Source organism: Dipodomys spectabilis, unplaced genomic scaffold, assembly GCF_019054845.1.
Source record: "Dipodomys spectabilis isolate Male_0828 unplaced genomic scaffold, ASM1905484v1 ptg000043l, whole genome shotgun sequence".
Classification (NCBI taxonomy): Eukaryota; Metazoa; Chordata; class Mammalia; order Rodentia; family Heteromyidae; genus Dipodomys; species Dipodomys spectabilis.
This window is the reverse complement of record NW_024870720.1, coordinates 16,559,399-16,580,554: the sequence shown is the minus strand read 5'-3', so window position 1 is coordinate 16,580,554 and position 21,156 is coordinate 16,559,399. Positions and strand designations below refer to the sequence as shown.

The window sequence follows — 21,156 nt, the reverse complement described above, 5'->3', positions numbered from 1 at the left end:
TGTAATCTTAACTACTCAACAAATTGAGATCTGAGAATTGCAGGACAAAGCCAGCCCAAGCAGGGAAGTCTGTGAGAATCTTATCTCCAGTTAACCACTAAAAGATTGGAAGTGGAGCTGTGGCTTATATGGTAGAGCACTAGTTAGAGCAAAAAGGCTCAGGAAGAGTGCTCAGGCCCTGAGTTCAAACCCTAGGACAGGCAAAAAAAAAAATAATATTTAACCAAAGACGTATTCTTACAAACATTGGGAATTTCTGGTAACGAGTGATGGGAATAGAGAAATAGCAATGATTCTGAGATGATTATAGTCACTAGACAGTTCTATGCTGACTGTTGTGTTTGTTTCCTTAGAATTCTCCAGGTTCCTGCTGCTTATACTCCTATTGACCCAGATTCACCACCATTATTATCAACCCATTTTATGAAAAAATGTGATCTAGAATATATTCTTGTTGAAAAAAAACAAATTAATGTAAGTCTAGTTGTTTAAGTTTGTGTGTATGTGTGTGTTGTATTATCTTTGAGTTTAAGAGTTACTTCCTTGTCTTGATTTCTGAATTTACTGATTCTGGTAGTGTTTCTAATCAGCACTATCAGCATTTTGGATTAATTGTTGTAGGAAATGTCTTGTGTACTGTAAGATGTTTAGCAATATTCTGACTCCTCACTTAAAGGACACCAATAGCATCTTCCCATTGTAATTGTCAAACATGTCTGGACACTGTCAAATGTCCCTTTCTGCCCCTCGTACTTCATTGAGAACTACTACTTTATGGCATAAAAGTATCTTTTAGCCTTACAATCAATAATATCTGTGCATTGTTCTGTATTACCTGTTTCCAGAGTATTTCCTATACTGGAATTTTTTTTTTTTGGTCGGTAGTGGGGCTTGAGCTCTGGGTTTAGGTGCTGTTTCTGCACTCTTCAGCTCAGATGAGCACTCTACCATTTGAGCCACAGGAGCACTTTCGGTTTTCTAGTGGTTTATTGGAGATAAGAGTCTCTCTGACTTTCTGCCTGGGCTGGCTTTTTTTTTTTTTTTTTTTTAGCAGTGGGGAGGGACTTTGAATCTTAATCCTCAGATTTCAGCCTTCTGGGTAGCTAGGATTACAGGTGTGAGCCACTGGCTCCCTGGCTTGGAAAATTTTTATAGTATTTGAAAGTTTTATCTTTATATATTTATGGCAATCATAGTGGTCAACATCATCAAAGAATTTAAAACCTGCTGGGCGCCGGTGGCTCATACCTGTAATCCTAGCCTTTCAGGAGGCTAAGATTTGAGAATTGTGGTTTGAAGTCAGCCAACTTGGGCAAGAAAGTCTTTGAAACTATTATCTCCAGTTAATCACCAAAAAGTTGGAACTGAAGCTGTGGCTTAAGTGGCAGAGCACTAGCCTTGAGCACAAAAGCTCAGGGACAGCTCCCAAGCTCTGAGTTCAAACCTCAGGACCAGCAAAAGAAAAATATTAAAAAAAGAATTAGCCAGACACCGGTGCCTCATGCCTGTAATCTTAGCTACTTGGGAGGCTGAAATCTGAGAATCATGGTTCAAAGCCAGCTGGGGGAAGGAAAGTCCCCGAGACACTTATCTCCAATAAACCACTAAAAAACCAGAAGTGGCACTATGGCTCAAGTGGTAGAGCGTACTAGCCTTGAGCTGAAGAGCTGAGGGACAGTGCCCAGGACCAACAAAAAAAGAAAGAAAGAAAGTCAATTATAACCATGCTTACATTTTGAAGAACAGATTGAATTTTAGACTAGACCTTTAGGGAAAACTAAGTTTATTATTTTTTTAAATGCTAAAGATATAGCTAAGAGTACTATTTTAGAGGTAAGAAATTAGCAATACATGTTCAGCAAGAGGCAGCCCTTGTTTGTTGCTCTTGCTCTCCTCCCTTTCTTCCTTCTTTTTTTTTTTTTTTGGGTCCGGTCGTGGGGCCTGAACTCTGGGCCTGGGCGTTTTCCCTCAGCTCTTCAGCTCAAGGCTAGTGCTCTACCACTTGAGCCATAGCGCCACTTCTGGATTTTTTCTTTTTGCTTATGTGGTGCTGGGGAATCGAACCCAGGGCCTCATGCATGCAAGGCAAGCACTCTACCACTGAGCCACCTCCCCAGCCCCCCTTTCTTCCTTCTTGATGGGCTTCATGAATCCTAAGGAATTATTCCTCCACTGAGCTTCATTTCTATTCCAGACAAGCTTTAAAACTTGTCTTTTACCAGGCGCCAGTGGCTCACGCCTGTAATCCTAGGTACTCAGGAGGCTGAGGTCTGAGGAACACGGTTCAAAGCCAGCCCAGGCAAGAAAATCCACGAGACTCTATCTCCAATAAACCACTAGAAAACCGGAAGTGGCGCTATGGCTCAAGTGGTAGAGCACTAGCCTTGAGCTAAAGAGCTGAGGGACAGTGCCTAGGACCAGAGTTCAAGCCCACAACCCAAAAAATAAATAAATAAAATAACAAACTTTTCTTTTGTGCTGAGACTTGACACTGGCACTTTGTGTATACTAGACAAATTTTCCACTCAGCTATATACTCAACTCACAATTTTCATTATTATTTCTTTCTCTTTTTTTCCCCCTAATTTATTGTTGTTTTAGAGGTGATATATAACAGGGTTACCTTTACATACAACAGGTAATAAGTACATTTCCTTCCACATATTGTCATCTGTTCCCTTCCATTCCTTCCCTCCCATCTCCACCCATGAGTTGCATAGTTCATCAATGTCCAGTGCTCTTCACTGCTGCACTTTTCATCCTTTTTCCTCTGATTTTTGTGCCCTCCCTGTACCCTTGCACTGATAGGTACCTGAGTACACCATATATAAGATAAAGAATACAGAGTCAGCAGAAAAGGAAAAAAACAAATTAATAATATTTTTATCTTTTTGTCGGTCTGGGACTTGAGCTCAGGGCCTGTTTATGTGGTACTGAGGAATTGAGTTTGTTTCACAGAATTGTAGATACTCAAATATAGTGAGACCGAAAGAAGATAGTCTTAGAGAATCACAAAGGTGCAATACCCAAGTGCCTCTTCATATGTATATTTCTTTATTTCTTATAAAGAAAATATTATAAATTTCTTATTTATATATATTTAAATTTTATTGTAAAGGTGATGTACAGAGGGGTTACAGTTACATAAATCAGGAAATGAGTACTGTACATTTTTTTTTTGTCACCCCTCTCTATAAATTTCTTATAAAATATTCTACCAAGGAAGAACATTATAGAAGATATTTAAGTTAGCCTGCTTTTAGCCATTTCCTGTATAAACCTGTCTATATTTGGGAATAAAATAAAAGCTTTGTATGTGTTGTGTGTATATTTGCATATACACAAGAGTTATCAAGATCTCAAGATGTATGGAGTAAGGTCTCTAGAAAGAAAATTAAAGTGTTAATTTGATGAATAAGTCTTTTTAAATTAAGCATTTATGGAGGATGAGTGGCAGTAACTTGTATGCATATATGAATGCATAAAAAGGAAACATCCTCCATTTTTATTTATTTTTTTTTTTTGGGGGGGTCCGGTCGTGGGGCCTAAACTCTGGGCCTGGGCGCTGTCCCTCAGCTCTTCAGCTCAAGGCTAGCGCTCTACCACTTGAGCCACAGCACCACTTCCAGCTTTTTTCTTTTTGCTTATATGGTGCTGAGGAATCGAACCCAGGGCCTCAGGCATGCAAGGGAAGCGCTCTACCACTGAGCCACCTTCCCAGCCCCATCCTCCGTTTTTAATGAACTAATTGATGTTAATTATATATGTAGAAAAAAAGAAACAAAGTAAATGAGTACATATCTATGTTTGGCCAAAGCTTTCTTTTGTACTCCTGGAAGTCTTTTATTGTGGGTAAGTAAGACTGAAATGACGCTGTAACATTTGTTTTTCTTTCTTTTTTTTTTTTTGGGGGGGGGGGGGGTCTGGTCATGGGGCCTGAACTCTGGGCCTGGGCGCTGTCCCTCAGCTCTTCAGCTCAGGGCTAGCGCTCTACCATTTGAGCCACAGTGCCACTTCCAGCTTTTGTTTTTCTGCTTATGTGGTGCTGAGGAATCAAACCCAGGGCCTCATGCATGCAAGGCAAGCGCTATATCACTGAGCCACCTTCCCAGCCCAACATTTTTTTTTAACAACCTTGGTGTTATAAAGGAGTGGATGGCTGTGGAAATTATCTGTCAACATGCTGTGTTGAGGGCATGGGTACTAGTAAGAAGGAGTTGGGCTAATGGGGACAAAAAAGGATGAATATGGTCTAAATAGAGTCTCTCTGTCAGTATCAAGGTTTGGTAGGGTTTTGGTTTTTGTTGTGTAGTATTCAGAATTAAATCCAGGGCTGAGTGCATAGTAGACTTGAGTCATGCCTCCTTCAACAAACCTTTTTTGTTTGTTGTGTTTTGTTTTGAGATAGTCTCCTAATTTCACATTGGCTAGCCTTGAACTTGAGACCTTCCTGTTTCTGACCTCTGAGTAGCTGGGATTACAGGTTTGAATGTGTCACTTTACTCAGATATTTTAGGGTTTGTTTGTTGTTGTTATTTTTTGAGACATTAGTCTCATATAAACGAGCCCAAACTCAAATTCTTACTCTTCATATACCAGCCTACCTTGGGATTAAAGGCATGTGCTATCATGCTCAGCCAGAGGTTCTGTTTGTGCAGATCCTGTGTCTTAAACTCAGAACCTCATGTTCTCACTTGTTTTTGCTCAAGGCTGGCTTTGTACCACTTGAGCTACACTTCCACTTCTGACTCCCCTACCCCTCACGTCCACTTCTGAATTTTGGCTGGTTACTCAAAAAGATACAAAAATTTCATGAATCTGTCAGCCACTTGTATACCTAGGGTTACAGATGTGAGCCACCAGCACTCAGCCCCAAGTATTCTTTATGAATGCTTAATAAGGACTTGAGCACATAGTAAAACCCCATATGAAGTCCCTTTCTTCCTTTCTACTATTTGGATGATAGTATATGTATTCCTTTATTTAACAAAGGAACAATGATTAGACATTAAGCATAGACCACATTGCATTGCAGTTGGCATGTTTTCATTTGTTAGTTATTATGAAGGTCAATTTGTTTTTTGTTTTTTGTGTGTGTGTGAAAATACTGTACAGAGGGGTTACAATTACATGGGCAAGATAATGAGTACATTTCTTATCAAGCAATGAAGGTTAATTTGAAGATATATATAACACTTGCTTGAGTTATCTCATTTGTCCTTTTATTCCTAATATACAGAAGTATTATTATTCCTCCGAAAACATTGTTAAATAAGTAACATATATTTCATATTTCTTCTTTATAAAAGAACACATCTTAACATTAATATTGTAAACTATGTCCTCCGTCTAACAGAAATTCAAAACTTCCTATGAACCATTATTGAACTATGATACAGTTACAGTAGAACATAGTGATCTAGTACTCTTCAGACTACACTGGGAAAATGTTGACATGAACTTGATGCTAAATGATAGACAAGACAAAAATGAAAAAAAGAACAGAAAAGACTGCATGAATTCTGAAAAGAACAAGGAAGAAAAAGAACACATGGATGTGAGGCTAAAGCACTGTTTGGCCTATGTCCTGCATACATCAGGGACTACAGGAACCCCAAAGATTGTCAGAGTGCCTCATGCATGTATACTGCCAAATGTCCAACATTTTCGGTAAGTCCTAAACTTAGGATTCTTAGAACTTCTGTTTCAATTTAGGTGTGATGATTTATACCTGTAATCCTAGCAGGGCCAGCTAAGATAACATAGTGCAACACTATCAAAAATAAATCAACTTTCTCCTTTCCTACTCCCCAAAAGAAAACTGCAACAACAGGATTTTTATTTTTTATTTTTTTGGGGGGGGTCAGCTGTGGGACTTGAACTCAGAGCCTGGGCACTGTCCTTGAGCTTTTTTGCTCAAAGTTAGCACTCTATTACTTTGAGCCATAGCTCCACTTCTGGTTTTCTGGTGGTTAATTTGAGATAAAAGTCTCATGGACTTCCCTGCGAGGGCTGGCTTCAGCCCGCAGTCCTCACATCTCAGGCTCTTGAGTGGCTAGGATTACAGGTGTGAGCCACTTACGTCTAGCTCAATTGACATTTTTAAAAACAAATTTTATGTTCCAAATTTTCTTTCAATCATCCAGTATTTTTTTGTAAATTAAAAGGTGGTACAATTTTAAAGTATTTAAGTGTTATTTTAAAATAATGATGGGTATGACTTTGCAGAATTTACTTAACCTCTGTGAACTTTAATTTTCTCCATTCTAAAATGGGAATTAAGAGCTGGGAAGGTAGCTTAGTGGTAGAGTGCTTGCCTCGCAAGCACTGGGTTTGATTCCTCAGTACCACATAAACACAAAAGCCTGCAAGTGGTGCTGGCTTAAGTGGTAGAGTGCTAGTCTTGAGCAAAAGAAGCAGCTCAGGGACAGTGCCTAGGCCCTGAGTTCAAGCTCCAGGACTGGCAAAAGATAAAACAAAGCAACAACAAAGAAAACTAAAATGGGGCTTAAGAGTAAAAATAATAGTTGCTGAGCTCTGAGGTTGGTGTCATCTCAGCTACTCAGGAGGACATGGGAAGACTACTTGGGCAAAAAGTTATTAACAGCTCCATCTCAACTAACAAGCCACCAGTTATGGTTTATGCTTATAATCTCAGTTTGGGAGAAGGAAAGGTAGCAGGATTGTAATCTGAGGTATGCCTGATTGAAAACATGTGACCCTACCTGAAAAATAACTAAAGCAAAAAGGCTGGAGTGGTAAAATGCCTGAAGAGCAAGCCTAAAGCCTTGAGTCCAAACCTCAGTACTTTAAAAAAAAAACCTAGGGAAAAAAGGTTTTCCACAAACTGGGTACTTAAGGGCTTGCAAATTAAACTGACAAAGGGAAGATTAAGAGATATAGGTTGGGAAGTGGTTATCTACCTAATTTAGTACAAAAAGAAGATCAGAAAAAGATTCTTGTAGTAGTGACAAGTGGATTTCTTTTAAGGAAAGACAAATGAATTTTCAGGAAAGCAAAGAACAAAGGGAGTTTCTGGGAATAGTTTTATAGTCAGTGATTTCTGGTCTCCTTCATTGCCATCCAACTTTGCTCAGAAAGAACTTACAGACTTAAACCTTAGTCTTCCAGGGGAAAAGCCACTCTGAAGAAGTTTACTGTTGCTTCTTTCTCAGAATGAAAGTCTCTAAGATTTCTTTCTGCATCTGGTCAATGTCAAGTGTCTTCAGCATAATCTATAACACACCAACTCTAGGGTTCCAAGCAGATCTACATCTCTATAACCATCCCTGCTTCATATAGTGGTTGAAAAAAATAACCAGTTTATTAGAAAACCACCACTGAGCCTCACAAATTGTAAATTCACACCTTAGTTCTAGTCCCAACATTTTTTGTTGTTGTAAAATCTCTCTTTTCCGAGCTTTGCCTATTGAGTGCATTTTACATTTTCTTGAAATTAAAGACCATGAATGTTTCACATCACCTACTTTTATGTGTAAAATGGATACACCAAAATTTTTTTCCTGATTCAAGCTTCTTGTAAACTTGTTTAGAAATCTGTTAGATCTCCCCTAAATACCTAACCAGGAAAGCAGATAGTATTTATGGAGAATAATTACGTTAAAAATTGAAGTTTACCTGTAGTCTTTCATATATGATGAAAGACTATTATGGAAGACACATTTATTCCATAGTTAGATTTTCCTTTTAATTTTTATACCATACCTGAGGATCTTTTGAAATTAATCTCTGCTTTTAGGTATTGTGGGATTGTGTATCCAGTAATGCATTACCATAAGGTTATACTGTGCATGCTTTATAATACCTGACAAAATATATTCTGCTTTTGTTCAGATACTGAGATAAAATAAGAAATAGTGGGATATAGTAGTCAGAGATCTCTTAGCCATTGAAATAAGTGTCACAGAATAAGTAGGAGTAAAACTGGGAGGATATATTAAGGGGGAATATTACAAAGACATGGCTTACACATTGTGGGAGCTGGCTAAGCAAGACTAAAGCCCATAAGTAGGCAGTTGAGAATGGATGTGTAGGAGCAGGATGGAACATACATACATGAGATAGTCCACAGGCCAAGTCCAAAGAAACAATCCAGGGTTAATAGCAGAACTAGTTGTTGTTTGTCACTTCTTCAGAGAAGGCCAAAAGCTCATACTAAAGGTCTTCCAACTGAGAAAAGCCAGCCAATCAGAATAATCTTCCAATTGAATAGTTTAAGCTTAGATTGGGATTTGGGTGAATAATTTGGTGTAGATGTTACCAAATGGCAGCTGCCTCCCTTTTGTTCAACTCTTCCACTTTAATGAGAATCATGTTAGAAAGGGAATCTGTTCTTGCACATACCAAATGATTTCCAGGGCTTTGTTTGGCCTTTGGGCCAGACAGGTGTTCCCCACCCCTGAAGTCCTGGCAATATTCAGAAACTAGATCATCACGAATACTTTTTCAGGATCTACCAGATATTAGATATTTCTTGTGTCTATATTCTTTTCCATAGAATACTTTTTGGCATTACACAAGAAGATGTTTTGTTTCTGGCTTCACCTCTGACCTTTGATCCTTCTATTGTGGAAATATTTGTTGCTCTATCAAGTGGCGCCTCACTGCTTATTGTACCAACTTCTGTCAAAGTACTACCATCAAAATTAGCTGCTGTTCTCTTTTCCCATCACAAAGTCACTGTTTTGCAGGTATGTTTTCAGAGCAAATAAAATGTTTTGCTTTTCATTAGTCAATATTTTTAAGTGCTTTAGAAGATGCTTTATATTGTACTAGTTCTTTGCAATGGATTAATAATAATTATTATTATAGTTAGATTTTCAAGAGCTTTCACCTTATGATGTTACTTCTTTATTTAAAAATGAAAAACATGGGCTAGGAAGGTGGCTCAGTGGTAGAGCGCTTGCCTTGCATGCATGAGGCCCTGGGTTCGATTCCTCAGCACCACATAAGCAGGAAAAAAAAGCTGGAAGTGGCGCTGTGGCTCAAGTGGTAGAGTGCTAGCCTTGAACTGAAGAGCTGAGGGACAGCGCGCAGGCCCAGAGTTCAGGCCCCACGACCAGACCCCCCAAAAAACAAAAAAACATGAAAAACATTATTCTGCCTGGAAAACTATTTTACCATGTGTTTTATGCATATTGTAACAACTAAAATAACTTGACATTGACTCAAATCTTTTTTTTTTTTTTTTTTTTGCCAGTCCTGAGGGTTGAACTCATGGCCTGGCCACTGTCCATGAACTTCTTTTGCTCAGGGCTAGCACTCTACCACTTGAGCCATAGTACCACTTCTGGCTTTTTCTTTTTATGTGGAACTGGAGAATTGAACCCAGGACTTGATGCATGCTGGGTAAGCACTGTATCACTAAGCCACATTCCCAACCTGACTCAAATCTTTTGAAATATGTTATTGATATGTTTTCTATCTTAAAACTTGAGTATATATTTTGTACCAAAAGCTTATAAGTAAATTATGACTTAAGTATTTTGATGTTTTTAGTTTTAAATTAAATCAGTATTTAATTAATGTTTAGAAACATTTTTTCCTGTTTTACCTTTTAAAACATTCTTTATTGTGCACTTGAAATTGTATTATGCTAGTCTTAAGATTCATTATAAACAGTGAAAGATACTCTAGGCAGTTAGTAAAATTATAATACATATTGTGTTTAACTACTGAGTTAAAACTCAGGTTTTATCTATAAATGGAAATGATATCTGTTTCACCTAATAGGAAATAAATGATATAGTATAGCATTATTTCCTGATACCCAATGTGTCTCAGTCCATGAAGACTGCTATGACAAATGCCAAGAACCAAGTAGCTTATAAATTTATTTTTCATCATTCTGGCCTCTGGAAACCCAAAGTTAAGGCAACTGCAGATTCAGTTTCATGTAAGGGACACACTCACTGTTACATAGACCACTGTCTATGTCCTCAGATGGTACAAGAACAGTGATTGTCTTTTGGGACTCTTTATGAGGGCACTAATCCCTTTTATGTGTTCTCTACCTATATGGTTGAAACTCTTCCAAAATGCTCTACTTCATTACCCTTGAGGGCTAGGATTTCAATATATCAAGTTTTCATCTAGTACAATGAGACTCAAGAGGAATGTGGAATTTCTGCAGTAAGGACAAAATGTGTTATCTTTGGTTTTTATGCTGTTTCTTTTACATCTTAAAATATGACCAAGAAACCCTTTTGTGTTAGAACTGTCTTGTTAGGTATATAATTATGTTATACAGGAATTCCATCAATAGATACGGAGAAGCCACATTTTGGGAGGTCGCATCAGGAGTCTTTATTAGAAAGCCAGGTGGACTCATATTCACAAAGAACCTGCAGCCCCAATGCTGCTAGTACAAAGTTTATAAAGGCAAAAACCACATGACTCGAAGGGGGAACTAAACCTATCAAAAGTGTGTTTACAGAAGCAAAGCTAGCTAGGTAGAATGATGCCAGGTATACAAGAATTCCCTGGAGCAAGACTTACCTGGAGCTAAACTTACATGACATATCAGCAATTCAGAGAATGACTTATTTCACCCCTAGGGTTTTCAGAACTGGATGAAAAGTCCCCATCATTGATTAAGATGCCACGATGATGATGAGAACAGGATGATATTACTTAGACCCAGTATCCATATTTCAATTACAACCTAACATTAAAAATAAATGTGGGGGCTGGGAAGGTAGCTCAGCGGTAGAGTGCATGCCTTGCAAGCATGAGGCCCTGGGTTCGATTCCTCAGCACCACATAAACAGAAAAAGCCGGAAGCGGCGCTGTGGCTCCAGTGGTAGAGCGCTAGCCTTGAGCTGAAGAGCTGAGGGACAGCGCCCAGGCCCAGAGTTCAGGCCCCATGACCGGCAAAAAAATAAAAATAAATAAAAATAAATGTGATTTAGCAATATGATTCAGAAATAAGGTATAGTTTAGCAATATGTTAGCAATATGATTAAAAAATGAGGTATAGTTTATTGTATCAGATTTAAATATTAGACAAGTCCTGGTGGCTCATGCCTGTAATCCTAGCTACTCAGGAGACTGAGATCTGAGCATCGCAGTTCAAAGCCAGCCCAGACAGGAAAATCTGTGAGACTCTTATTTCCAATTAACCACCAGAAAATCGGAAGTGGCACTGTGTTAGAGCACACACCTTGAACTGAAGAGCATAGGGACAGTGCCCAGGCCCAGAATTCAAGCCCCACTACTGAAAAAAAAATATTGCTTTAAATGGTAAATTCTCTAAAAAGAATATTTAAACTACCTTGAGTGTTATATGGGAATTCGATTGCAAGATACAGCTATTGAATAGAGCCACATTTTTGAGAGGTCGAATTGGGAATCTTTATTAGAAAGCCAGTGACTGCAGGCAGACCCATTTCCCCAAGAAACTTGCAGCCTCAAACAATACTAATACTTAAAACTGGGTCGTGAGGGTAGTAGAATAAAGAAAGACAGAAAAACAATCTCAACAAACCAGATCACCTCTAATGGAGAGCTGAAGAGGGACGCCATGGTGACCAGAGGAGAGTTAGCAGACACAAGGCATGGTACAAAATAGCTGCTGAATTGGTGGGGGTTGAGGGCCTAAATAGGGTCATGGTCAGAAGGCAGAGTTACAGGGAACTGATAGTTCAAAGAGTAGAGAGTTCATAGAATAGGGCTGGCAGTTCCAGTAACCTGTTATCCAAGTCCATGCCTCTGCCTCTAGGAATTCAGGCATACCAATTACCTGGGGATGAGTCTTCACCTTTATCCACTAAGAAGCCAAGATGGTACCAGTTAGACCCAATTCCTTACCATCTACCACATTTCCAAGATGGTGCTATTTAGACCTAGTATCCTTATTTCAGAGTACTTCCTACTCCTACCAAGACATCAAAGACATGGTAATCTTGTATTAACTAATCATCTTTGTGAATTTTACCTTTTATTACTGATTGTGCTTTATTTCAGCAAGTTGTTTTGTTGAAATCAGCTCAAGGCTAGTGCTCTACCACTTGAGCCACAGTGACACTTCTGGTTTTCTGGTGGTTTATTGGAGATAAGATCTTCATGGACTTTCCTACCCGGGATGGCTTTGAACCATGATCCTCAGATCTCAGCCTCCTGAGTAGCTAGGACAGGCGTGAACCACTGGTGCCTGGCCAGTAATTTTTTCTTAATGAATAAGAATTTACTTTTTAGAAAAATCTAAAATCCTGGGGCTGGAAAGGTGGCTCAGTGGTAGAGTGCTTGCCTTGTATGCATGAGGCCCTGGGTTTGATTCCTCAGCACCACATAAGCAGGAAAAAAAAAAAAGCCAGAAGTGGCACTGTGGCTCAAGTGGTAGAGCGCTAGCCTTGAGCTGAAGAGCTGAGGGACAGTGCCCAGACCCAGAGTTCAGGCCCACGACTGGACCCCCCAAAAAAAAAAGAAAGAAAAAAGAAAAATCTAAAATCCTTGTAATGTTTGTATTTGCCTATTATATAATTGCTTATCTATTTATTGACTGTATGCAACACATGAATCCATAATGTTAAAAAAAAATTACCAAGAAGAATTTATCTTAGGAATGTATACTTGATTTTAAACATCTAAATATCCATTGATACAGTACATAAATAAAACATAAAGAATAAAGGACAAAAGGCATATATTTAATAGATGCAGAAAAAGTATTTGACGAGATTTAATGTCCCCCCCACCAAAAAAAAGTAAAGACTATCTACTGAAAAACAACAAGCTACAACTAACATTGTATTTGATAAAACACTAAATGCCTTCTTGCAGGATTGGGAGCAAGGCAACAATATTTGCTTTTGTCATTTACCTGCATGGTTCTAGCTAGTGCAATGAAGCAAATAAATAAACAAGTAAATAAATAAATGGAAAAGGAAACTAAAGGCACCTACAAGAGGAAATAAAACTCTTCATATGCAGATAGAACCATGGAAAACTGAGAGAGAATGATGGGAGGGAGAGGAAAAGAAGACTTATTAAAACTAATAAGCATTTTAACAAATTTGGAGACTATAAATTCAGTTTCTCAAAAAAATCAATTGAAATTTTATTTATGCATATATGCATGCATTCACACATAGTTCTATATATGTATATTTATAGTAAAGGAAAACTGAAGAGTAAAATTAAGAAAATAATTATATATACAACAGCATCAAAAAATAACAGTAATGCCAGGCACCAATGGCTCATGCCTGTAATCCTAGCTACTCAGTAGGCTGAGATCTGAGGATCACGGTTCAAAGCTAGCCCAGGCAGGAAAGTTCCTGAGATTCTTATCTCCAATAAACCACTAGAAAACCGGAAGTGGCACTGTGGCTCACGGAGCCTTGAGCTAAAGAGGTCAGGGACAGTGACCAAGCCCAGAGTTCAAGCCCCATGGCTGACAAATAAATAAATAAATAAATAGCAGGAATAAAGTAAAGGAGGGTAAGACTTTTTCACTGAAAAACATTATCAAAACATTATTGATAAAATCTTTAAAAAGGCATTTCATATTTATGAATTGAAATTTTCAATATTGCCAATATTTCAGTTCTGTGTAAACCAAGCTATATCTAAAGTGTAGGTAGTCTCTACCAAAATCCTAGTAGGGTTTTCTTTTTTTTTTTGGTTGAAATTGATAAGTTGATATTAAAGCAGGTACTTAGAAACTACTTTTTCTGAAAGCATAGCCTTTTCACTTAAACTGTAAATTTCCAAAGGGTAACTAAAAACAGAAAAAGAACTCAGCATCTCTGCCTTGTTTTGCATTGTCTTTGCTCTGGATCTTTCTCTCCTGTAGTCACCTTGGGTTTCAGGAATGGTGGAGAAATGTAACTTAACCCCCCAAAAAGTAACTTTGTTATCCTGGCAAGGCCCCTGTGGGAACAATCCTGAGGTAAGGATCAATGGGACCTCATATTTTTTTTTTTTTTTTGGATCCGGTCGTGGGGCCTGAACTCTGGGCCTGGGCCCTGTCCCTCAGCTCTTCAGTTCAAGGCTAGCACTCTACCACTTGAGCCACAGCGCCACTTCCGGCTTTTTTCATTTTGCTTATGTGGTGCTGAGGAATCGAACCCAGGGCCTCATGCATGCAAGGCAAGCGCTCTACCACTGAGCCACCTTCCCAGCCCCGGGACCTCATTTTTGACCAGGACTTTTAATTAGGCTTATCTTCCACCGCATGCCCAATTCTTTCCCTATTAAAACTTAATGCTCATCTTTATCCCAGAGATGATCTAAAGTACTAGCTGTCAATCAGAGAGTGATCAGTAGGTTAATAAATCTTCATTTTCTGCCCTTCTCCATTATTAACCTCTTAGTGTATAGGGTTGAATGGCCAGACTTGATGTTAGAACCCCCAGAAGTAGGCCTCTAGACTCCTGGAGTTAGGCCTTTGGCCTAGTACTTTGGTTGTAATCCTAGAATTTTTTATGGAAAAGTTAAAGCCAGTCCTGATCCATACAATAGAATGCCACTCAGCAATAATATTTACAGGAGCATAGATGAGTTGTAAAATATTTTGTGTGAAAGATGTCTAGTTAAAACTAGAGTACATATGATTCCACTTATATAAGATTATACAGCTGGGCACTGGTGGGGCAGGCAAAGCAAAAACAGATAAAAACTGGAAGAAGAAATAAACTACTGAGCTGGGTGCCAGTGTCTCACGCCTGTAATCCTAGCTACTCAGGAGGTGAGATCTGAGGATCGCGGTTCAAAGCCAGCCCGGGCAGGAAAGTCCCCATGAGACTCTTATCTCCAATAAACTGCTATAAAACCAGAAGTGGTGCTGTGGCTCAAGCAGTAGAGCGCTTGCCTTGAGCTGAAGAACACAAGGACAGCGCCCAAGCCCAGAGTTCAAGCCCCACGACAGACAAAAAAGAAAAAGGAAAGAAAAAAAAAGAAATAAACTACTGGTAATTAAATGGGGATTGTAATACTTCATAATTAATAGAAAAAGTGGACAGAAAAATCTATAATGCTATATGAGACTTATGTAACGTTATCTATACAATAGTGTAATTGGCATTTGTAAGACACTCCACCCAATGATAGAAAAATACAGTGAATTTCTTTCAAGGAACCTCAAGTAAATAAAAAATTATTAAAATAAAGCTGGGCACCAGTGATTCATGCTTGTAATCCTAGCTACTCAAGAGGCTGAGATCTGAGCCAGTCTGGGCAGGAAAGCCCATGAGAATCTTTTTTTTGTCAGTCGTGGGTCTTGAACTCTGGGCCTGGGTGCTGTCCCTGAGATCTTCAACTTAAGGTGAGCACTCTACCACTTGGGCTACAGTACCACTTCAGGTGGTTAATTGGAGATAAGCGTCTCATGGTTGTTCCTGCCCCATCGGGCTTTGAACTGTGATCCTCAAATCTCAGCCTCTTGAGTAGCTAGGATTATAGGTGTGAGCCGCCGGCACCTGGCTCCCGGCTCCCATGAGACTCTTATTTCCAATTAACTACTAGAAAACGGAAGTAGAGCTGTGACTCAAAGTGGTAGAGTGCTAGCCTTGAACAAAAAGGCTCAGGGACAGCACCCAGGCTCTGAGTTTGAGCCCCATGATCAACCAAAATAAAAATAAAATTATACAAATTGCCAACTGATCTATAGTTAAAGAAAATGAATCAACAGTTGTCTGGAGAAAGGATCCAGTTAGAAGGAAGAATTATAGAGGCACTAGGTAATTTAAGGGTAATATGCTTTCTATAGTCTGTATCTTTAAAATTCAGGTATTGAAATCCACTGTGTTTATATTAAGATGCAGCCCTTTGAGAAGTCACTAGATCATAAGAGCAAAGAAATATTGAGGGGCTGGGAAGGTGGCTCAGTGGTAGAGCGCTTGCCTTGCATGCATGAGGCCCTGGGTTCAATTCCTCAGCACCACATAAGCAAAAAGAAAAAAGCCGGAAGTGGCGCTGTGGCTCAAGTGGTAGAGGGCTAGCCTTGAGCTGAAGAGCTGAGGGACAGGGCCCAGGCCCAGAGTTCAGGCCACGACCGGAGACCCCCCCCCCCCCAAAAAAAAAAAAAAAAAAAGAAATATTGAATGGGAATTAATACCCTTATAAAATAAGCCAGGAAAACTTCTTTGTTTCTTTTACCTTGCGGGGTACATAACAAAAAGTCACTGTCTTTGGGGAAGAAACAGAGCTCTCAGTAGACACTGAATCTTCCAGCACTTTGCTCTTGGAATTCCCAGCCTCCAAACCTATAAGAAGTAAAGGTCTGTTTATATTATCCAGTGCATGGTATTTTTGTTTCAGCAACCTGAAGAAACTCAAGGAGGTATCTTCATCATTTAGTTTGTTTGACAGTTTCAGTGGTATATGCATACATCACAGTCTGTATTAAATTATACATTTAATAATCTATATCAGTTGTCACTAACGCTGTTAAAATTTTGTATTCATATGGTTTTGCTTAGCACTATTTTAACTCTCTTCTATATAGACAACTTTTGTATAGACAACTAATGGGAAATAGATATAAATTGGATTTACAGATTTTTTTCCCTTTTTTTTCTTTAATAAGAAATCCTAAGCCAGGCGCTGGTGGCTCACGCCTGTAATCCTAGCTACTCAGCAGGCTGAGATCTGAGGATCGAGGTTTAAAGCCAGCCCGGGCAGGAGAGACCGTGAGACTCCTATCTCCAATAAACCACCAGAAAACCGGAAGTGGTGCTGTAGCTCAAGTGGTAGAGCGCTCCCCTTGAGCTGAAGTGCTGAGGGACAGCGCCCAGGCCCAGAGTTCAAGCCTCACTACCAACAAAAAAAAAAAAAAAATCCTATAGGGCTGGAGATATAGCTTAGTGGTTCAGTGCTTGCCTAGCATGTATTAGGCTCTGGTTTCGATCTCCACTGTTGTAAAAAAGAAAACTATAAAAGTGATAAATAATATTTTTGGTGTTTTCTCCTTCATATATATATATATATATTTATCCTTTTCTACATCAAAAATAAATTTTTGCCTTAGTAGTTTTTCAAATATGGTTTGGATCGACACAGCTTTAAATTCCATGTGCCTCCAAGTATAAATTTTTGAATTAGTTATTCTAGTATTTACTTTTTAAGAGAGAGAGTGTAACTATTTTAATATATTTGCAGGCAACACCAACATTGCTGAGAAGATTTGGATCTCAACTTATCAAATCAACTGTTTTATCAGCCAGTACTTCTCTTCGAGTTTTAGCCCTTGGAGGGGAAGCATTTCCCTCACTGACTATTCTCAGTAGCTGGAGAGAAGAAGGCAATAAAACTCAAATATTCAACATTTATGGTATCACAGAGGTATCAAGTTGGGCGACTTTTTACAGGATTCCAGAGGAGGTTCTTAACTCTACTGTGAAGTAAGAGTTTCAATTTTACTCAGTAGAAAGGGGAGAGACTGTATTTTTCTAGAATTTTAATGATAATGATGAAATCTTTCTGTAGTTGTGTTTTTGTTTTGTTAGTTGCTGAGGATCCAACCCAGCAAGATAAGCTACTATACACTGTGTTACACTCCTAACTCCTAATAACAGTGTTTTGATCAGCACCGGGGCAATAATTTTAGAAACTCTATTTTATCTAGTATCTTAAATAAGGAATCTAGAACCTTTCTTATTGTAACTGGTGCTGAGATCCTTCTAGAACTTTTCATGACTGAATGATGATGAATAACTATATGATAGCCTTTTCATCTAGCCAGTTCTTCTTGTCAGTCTTTGAATTATTTCAAAGCTATTTTTTCTTTATTTGGCATGTTGTGATTTAAATACAATCAATACAATTTAAATGAATGGGAAACACACTACTCATTTAAAATATAAAACTTTTAATCAGCTTTGTGTTGTGTTTTTCATAGATGTGAGTTGCCTGTACCACTGGGATGTCCACTGTTTGAAACAGTAGTTGAAGTCAGAGATACGAATGGTTTCACAATTCAAGAAGGCAGTGGCCAAGTATTTTTAGGTTGTTTTATATTTGTTAATTGGGATTTTTTTCGAGAAAAAAATGTGTTGTTTATTCTTTTCTTGATTTTTTTTTTTGAATGTCCAATGTGCTTTTCAGTGATAAATGTGATAAATACCAATCTCATTCTCTTAGTCATGAAGTATTCAGTGTTTCCATATTTTTTCATGTACAATGTTTAGTATACTATATCAGTACTTTAGAAATCATAACTTGGACCATTGTGTTTCTAGACAAAATGATATCTAGTTAGTATGTTACCAGTTTTTTAAATCACATAGATATTGTTAGAAATGAAATTTGTTTCAATTTTGAGACTTAGTGAACAACTGGAAATATTCTTGATTTTCATTGATTTTTAACATATTTTCTATGGAGTTGTATGACATTGTTTTTATGTCTTTGGAAGGTGGGAAAAACAGAGTGTGTTTTCTAGATGATGAAATGACAGTACCACTCGGTACGATGAGGGCCACAGGAGACTTCGTGACTATAAAAGGTGGAGAGATATTTTTCTTGGGACGAAAAGACAGTCAGATAAAACGCCATGGCAAGCGTCTTAACATTGAACTTGTGCAACAGGTAGAACTATTTAAATATTACATATCTATTGGATTTTGAGGTCTCTGAAAAGAGGTTAAGGACATGTATGCTTGTAGTTCAAAAATCTGTATTTGTATCTGCAGTATATTTAATTCAGCTATATTGATTGAAGATATAATAAATCTTAGCATTTAGGAAGTTAATTTTCAAGGATTCTCACTAATAAGTTGAATAATCTTTCTTAAAGGTTTCTGAACAACTTCAGCAAGTGGAAACATGTGCAGTTACATGGTATAATCAGGAAAAGTTAATTCTCTTCATAGTACCAAAAGATAATTTAGTAAAGGATTATATCTTTAAAGAACTGCAGAAACATCTTCCAAATCATGCCATCCCAGATGAACTTGTGTTGATTGATACGCTACCATTTACATCTCATGGTAAAATAATTTAAATCAGATATGTTCACTGTTAAATAATAGTAATTATACTCATAATTAGTTTAGTGGCTGCATAAATATTATTTTAAATATTTATCTTCAAAAAATCCTATGTGTAAATGACATTATCCCTATTTACAGATGAAGAAAGTAAGACTTAGAGAAATTAGGTAATTTGCCTCCAAATCACTTTGCTAGTTAGTGATTTATATTAGTCGGGTTCTCCAGAGAACAAAATCAATATTTAGAAGGATCTATAAGAAGGGGATTTAGTGTTAGGAATTAGCTCATGCTATTATAGAAGCTAAGAAGTCCCATACCTGCTAGCTGGAGACTCAAGAAATGGTAGTATTTAGTGCACAAATGCTGCAGATCCCAGAGGTCAGGAAGTGATGAGATGAGACCTCCCAACTCAATCAGATAGTGAGGCAGAAAAAAAGAATGAATTCTTCTCCCTGCTACTTTTGTTACATATAGATGATACTCAAATAATTTGGGATTCCAATCTAGTTATTGAGTCTGTTGAGTCATATACTATTTTCATGCTAAAATGCCCTTATAGACACACCCAAAAAGTGTTTAATCTATGTTAATCTTAGCAGTGGGTCACTCCAGATTCTACTTAATTGACATATAAAATAAACCTCCACAGTTATATTTTTGTCTAGTATGGTTTGGCTTCAAAATATCTGCTTTTTTTTTCCTTTTTGGCCGTACTGGGGTTTGAACTCAGGACCTTGTCTGTATTAGGTAGATGTTCTACCACTTTAGTCACAGCCCCAAAATATAGACTCTTAATCATCATATTATGTTGCCTTCCCAAATTATTTTTAGTTTACATATTTCAAAATGTAGTTAACAATTTTTCGCTCTTAACCTTAGACAAACATTAGCTCTTTCTTTCCTCTTTTTTTTTTTTAGGTCAGTTGTGGGACTTGAACTCAGGGCCTAGGCACTGTCCCTGAGCTCTTTTGCTCAAGGCTAGTGCTCTACCACTTTGAGCCACAGCTCTATTTCCAGTTTTTGAGTGGTTAATTGGAAATAAGAGTCTCACAGGGACTTTCCTGCCCAGACTAGCTTTGAACTGAGATCTTCAAATCTCAGCCTCCTGAGTACCTAGGATTACAAAGTAAGCCCCAGTGCCTGACAAGCTCTTCCTTTTCTTCTCTCATTTAATACATACTTAGTAGCATTGGAGTGATAAGAATTGTATATGATGGGGGCTGGGAAGGTAGCTCAGTGGTAGAGTGCTTGCCTTGATTGCATGAGGCCCTGGGTTCAATTCCTCAGCACCACATAAGTAAAAAGAAAAAAGCCGGAAGTGGCGCTGTGGCTCAAGTGGTAGAGCGCTAGCCTTGAGCTGAAGAGCTGAGGGACAGCGCCCAGGCCCAGAGTTCAGGCCCCACGACCAGACCCTCCCCCCCTCAAAAAAAAGAATTGTGTATGATGAACTCCATTCTATATGATTTCTAAGCTTTATGATGAAAACTGTATGTTACTAATGAAAATAAAAAGGATCCAGAGTAAAATTTTATTTATTTATGGCATTAGAGATTAAACTTATGGCATTAGAGATTAAACCCAGGGCCATGTTGATGGTAAGTACATGCTCTGCCATTGAGCTACATCCCTAGCCATGAAGTGTAACATTTTCAACATTATTTTTAAAGCATCTTGTTTTTTTCTCTTTTATATTAAGGCAAAATTGATATTTCTGAGCTAAACAAGATTTATTTAGACTACCTAAACTCAAAGCCTGAGAATAAGCTCCATGGAAAAAAGGAACTTTGGAAGAAATTACAATATTTGTGGAAGGTATAACTTTTAAGACAAATTTTTGGCTATAAAGAGTTCATTCTAGGAAATGGTAGCAATCCTAATAAGTCTAGTAAATTTTCTTCCTTTTTTAAAAAGAATTTTAATGGTTATTTTCCTTTTATTTTACTAATTTTTTTTTATTTATTGTTTATGTGGAATCAAGGAATCGAATCCAGGCGTCATGAATGCTAGTTAAGCACTTTACCACTAAGCCACATTCCCTGCCCATAAATTTTCTTTCTTTCTATTTAAAAACAAACAAAAACTTTGCTGTTCTTAGAAATAAGGGGACAAGGGCTGGGAAGGTGGCTCAGTGGTAGAGTGCTTGCCTTGCATGCCTGAGGTCCTGGGTTCGATTCCTCAGCACCACATAAGCAAAAAGAAAAAA

At 38.1% G+C, this 21,156-nt stretch overlaps 1 protein-coding gene across 5 annotated transcripts in view; it reads left to right on the top strand.

The window, feature by feature from the left end:
* Nucleotides 1-21,156, top strand: part of Aasdh (aminoadipate-semialdehyde dehydrogenase) — a 42,176-nt gene that overhangs the window by 6,106 nt on the left and 14,914 nt on the right. For all 5 annotated transcript variants that reach the window (XM_042678307.1, XM_042678306.1, XM_042678304.1 and 2 more), the window contains 8 exons: nt 354-474; nt 5,357-5,670; nt 8,519-8,711; nt 17,122-17,363; nt 17,861-17,967; nt 18,377-18,549; nt 18,758-18,950; nt 20,650-20,765. In XM_042678307.1, coding sequence (XP_042534241.1) covers nt 424-474; nt 5,357-5,670; nt 8,519-8,711; nt 17,122-17,363; nt 17,861-17,967; nt 18,377-18,549; nt 18,758-18,950; nt 20,650-20,765 — 1,389 coding nt within the window. In that variant the 5' untranslated portion in view covers nt 354-423. The remainder of the gene's footprint in view (nt 1-353; nt 475-5,356; nt 5,671-8,518; nt 8,712-17,121; nt 17,364-17,860; nt 17,968-18,376; nt 18,550-18,757; nt 18,951-20,649; nt 20,766-21,156) is intronic.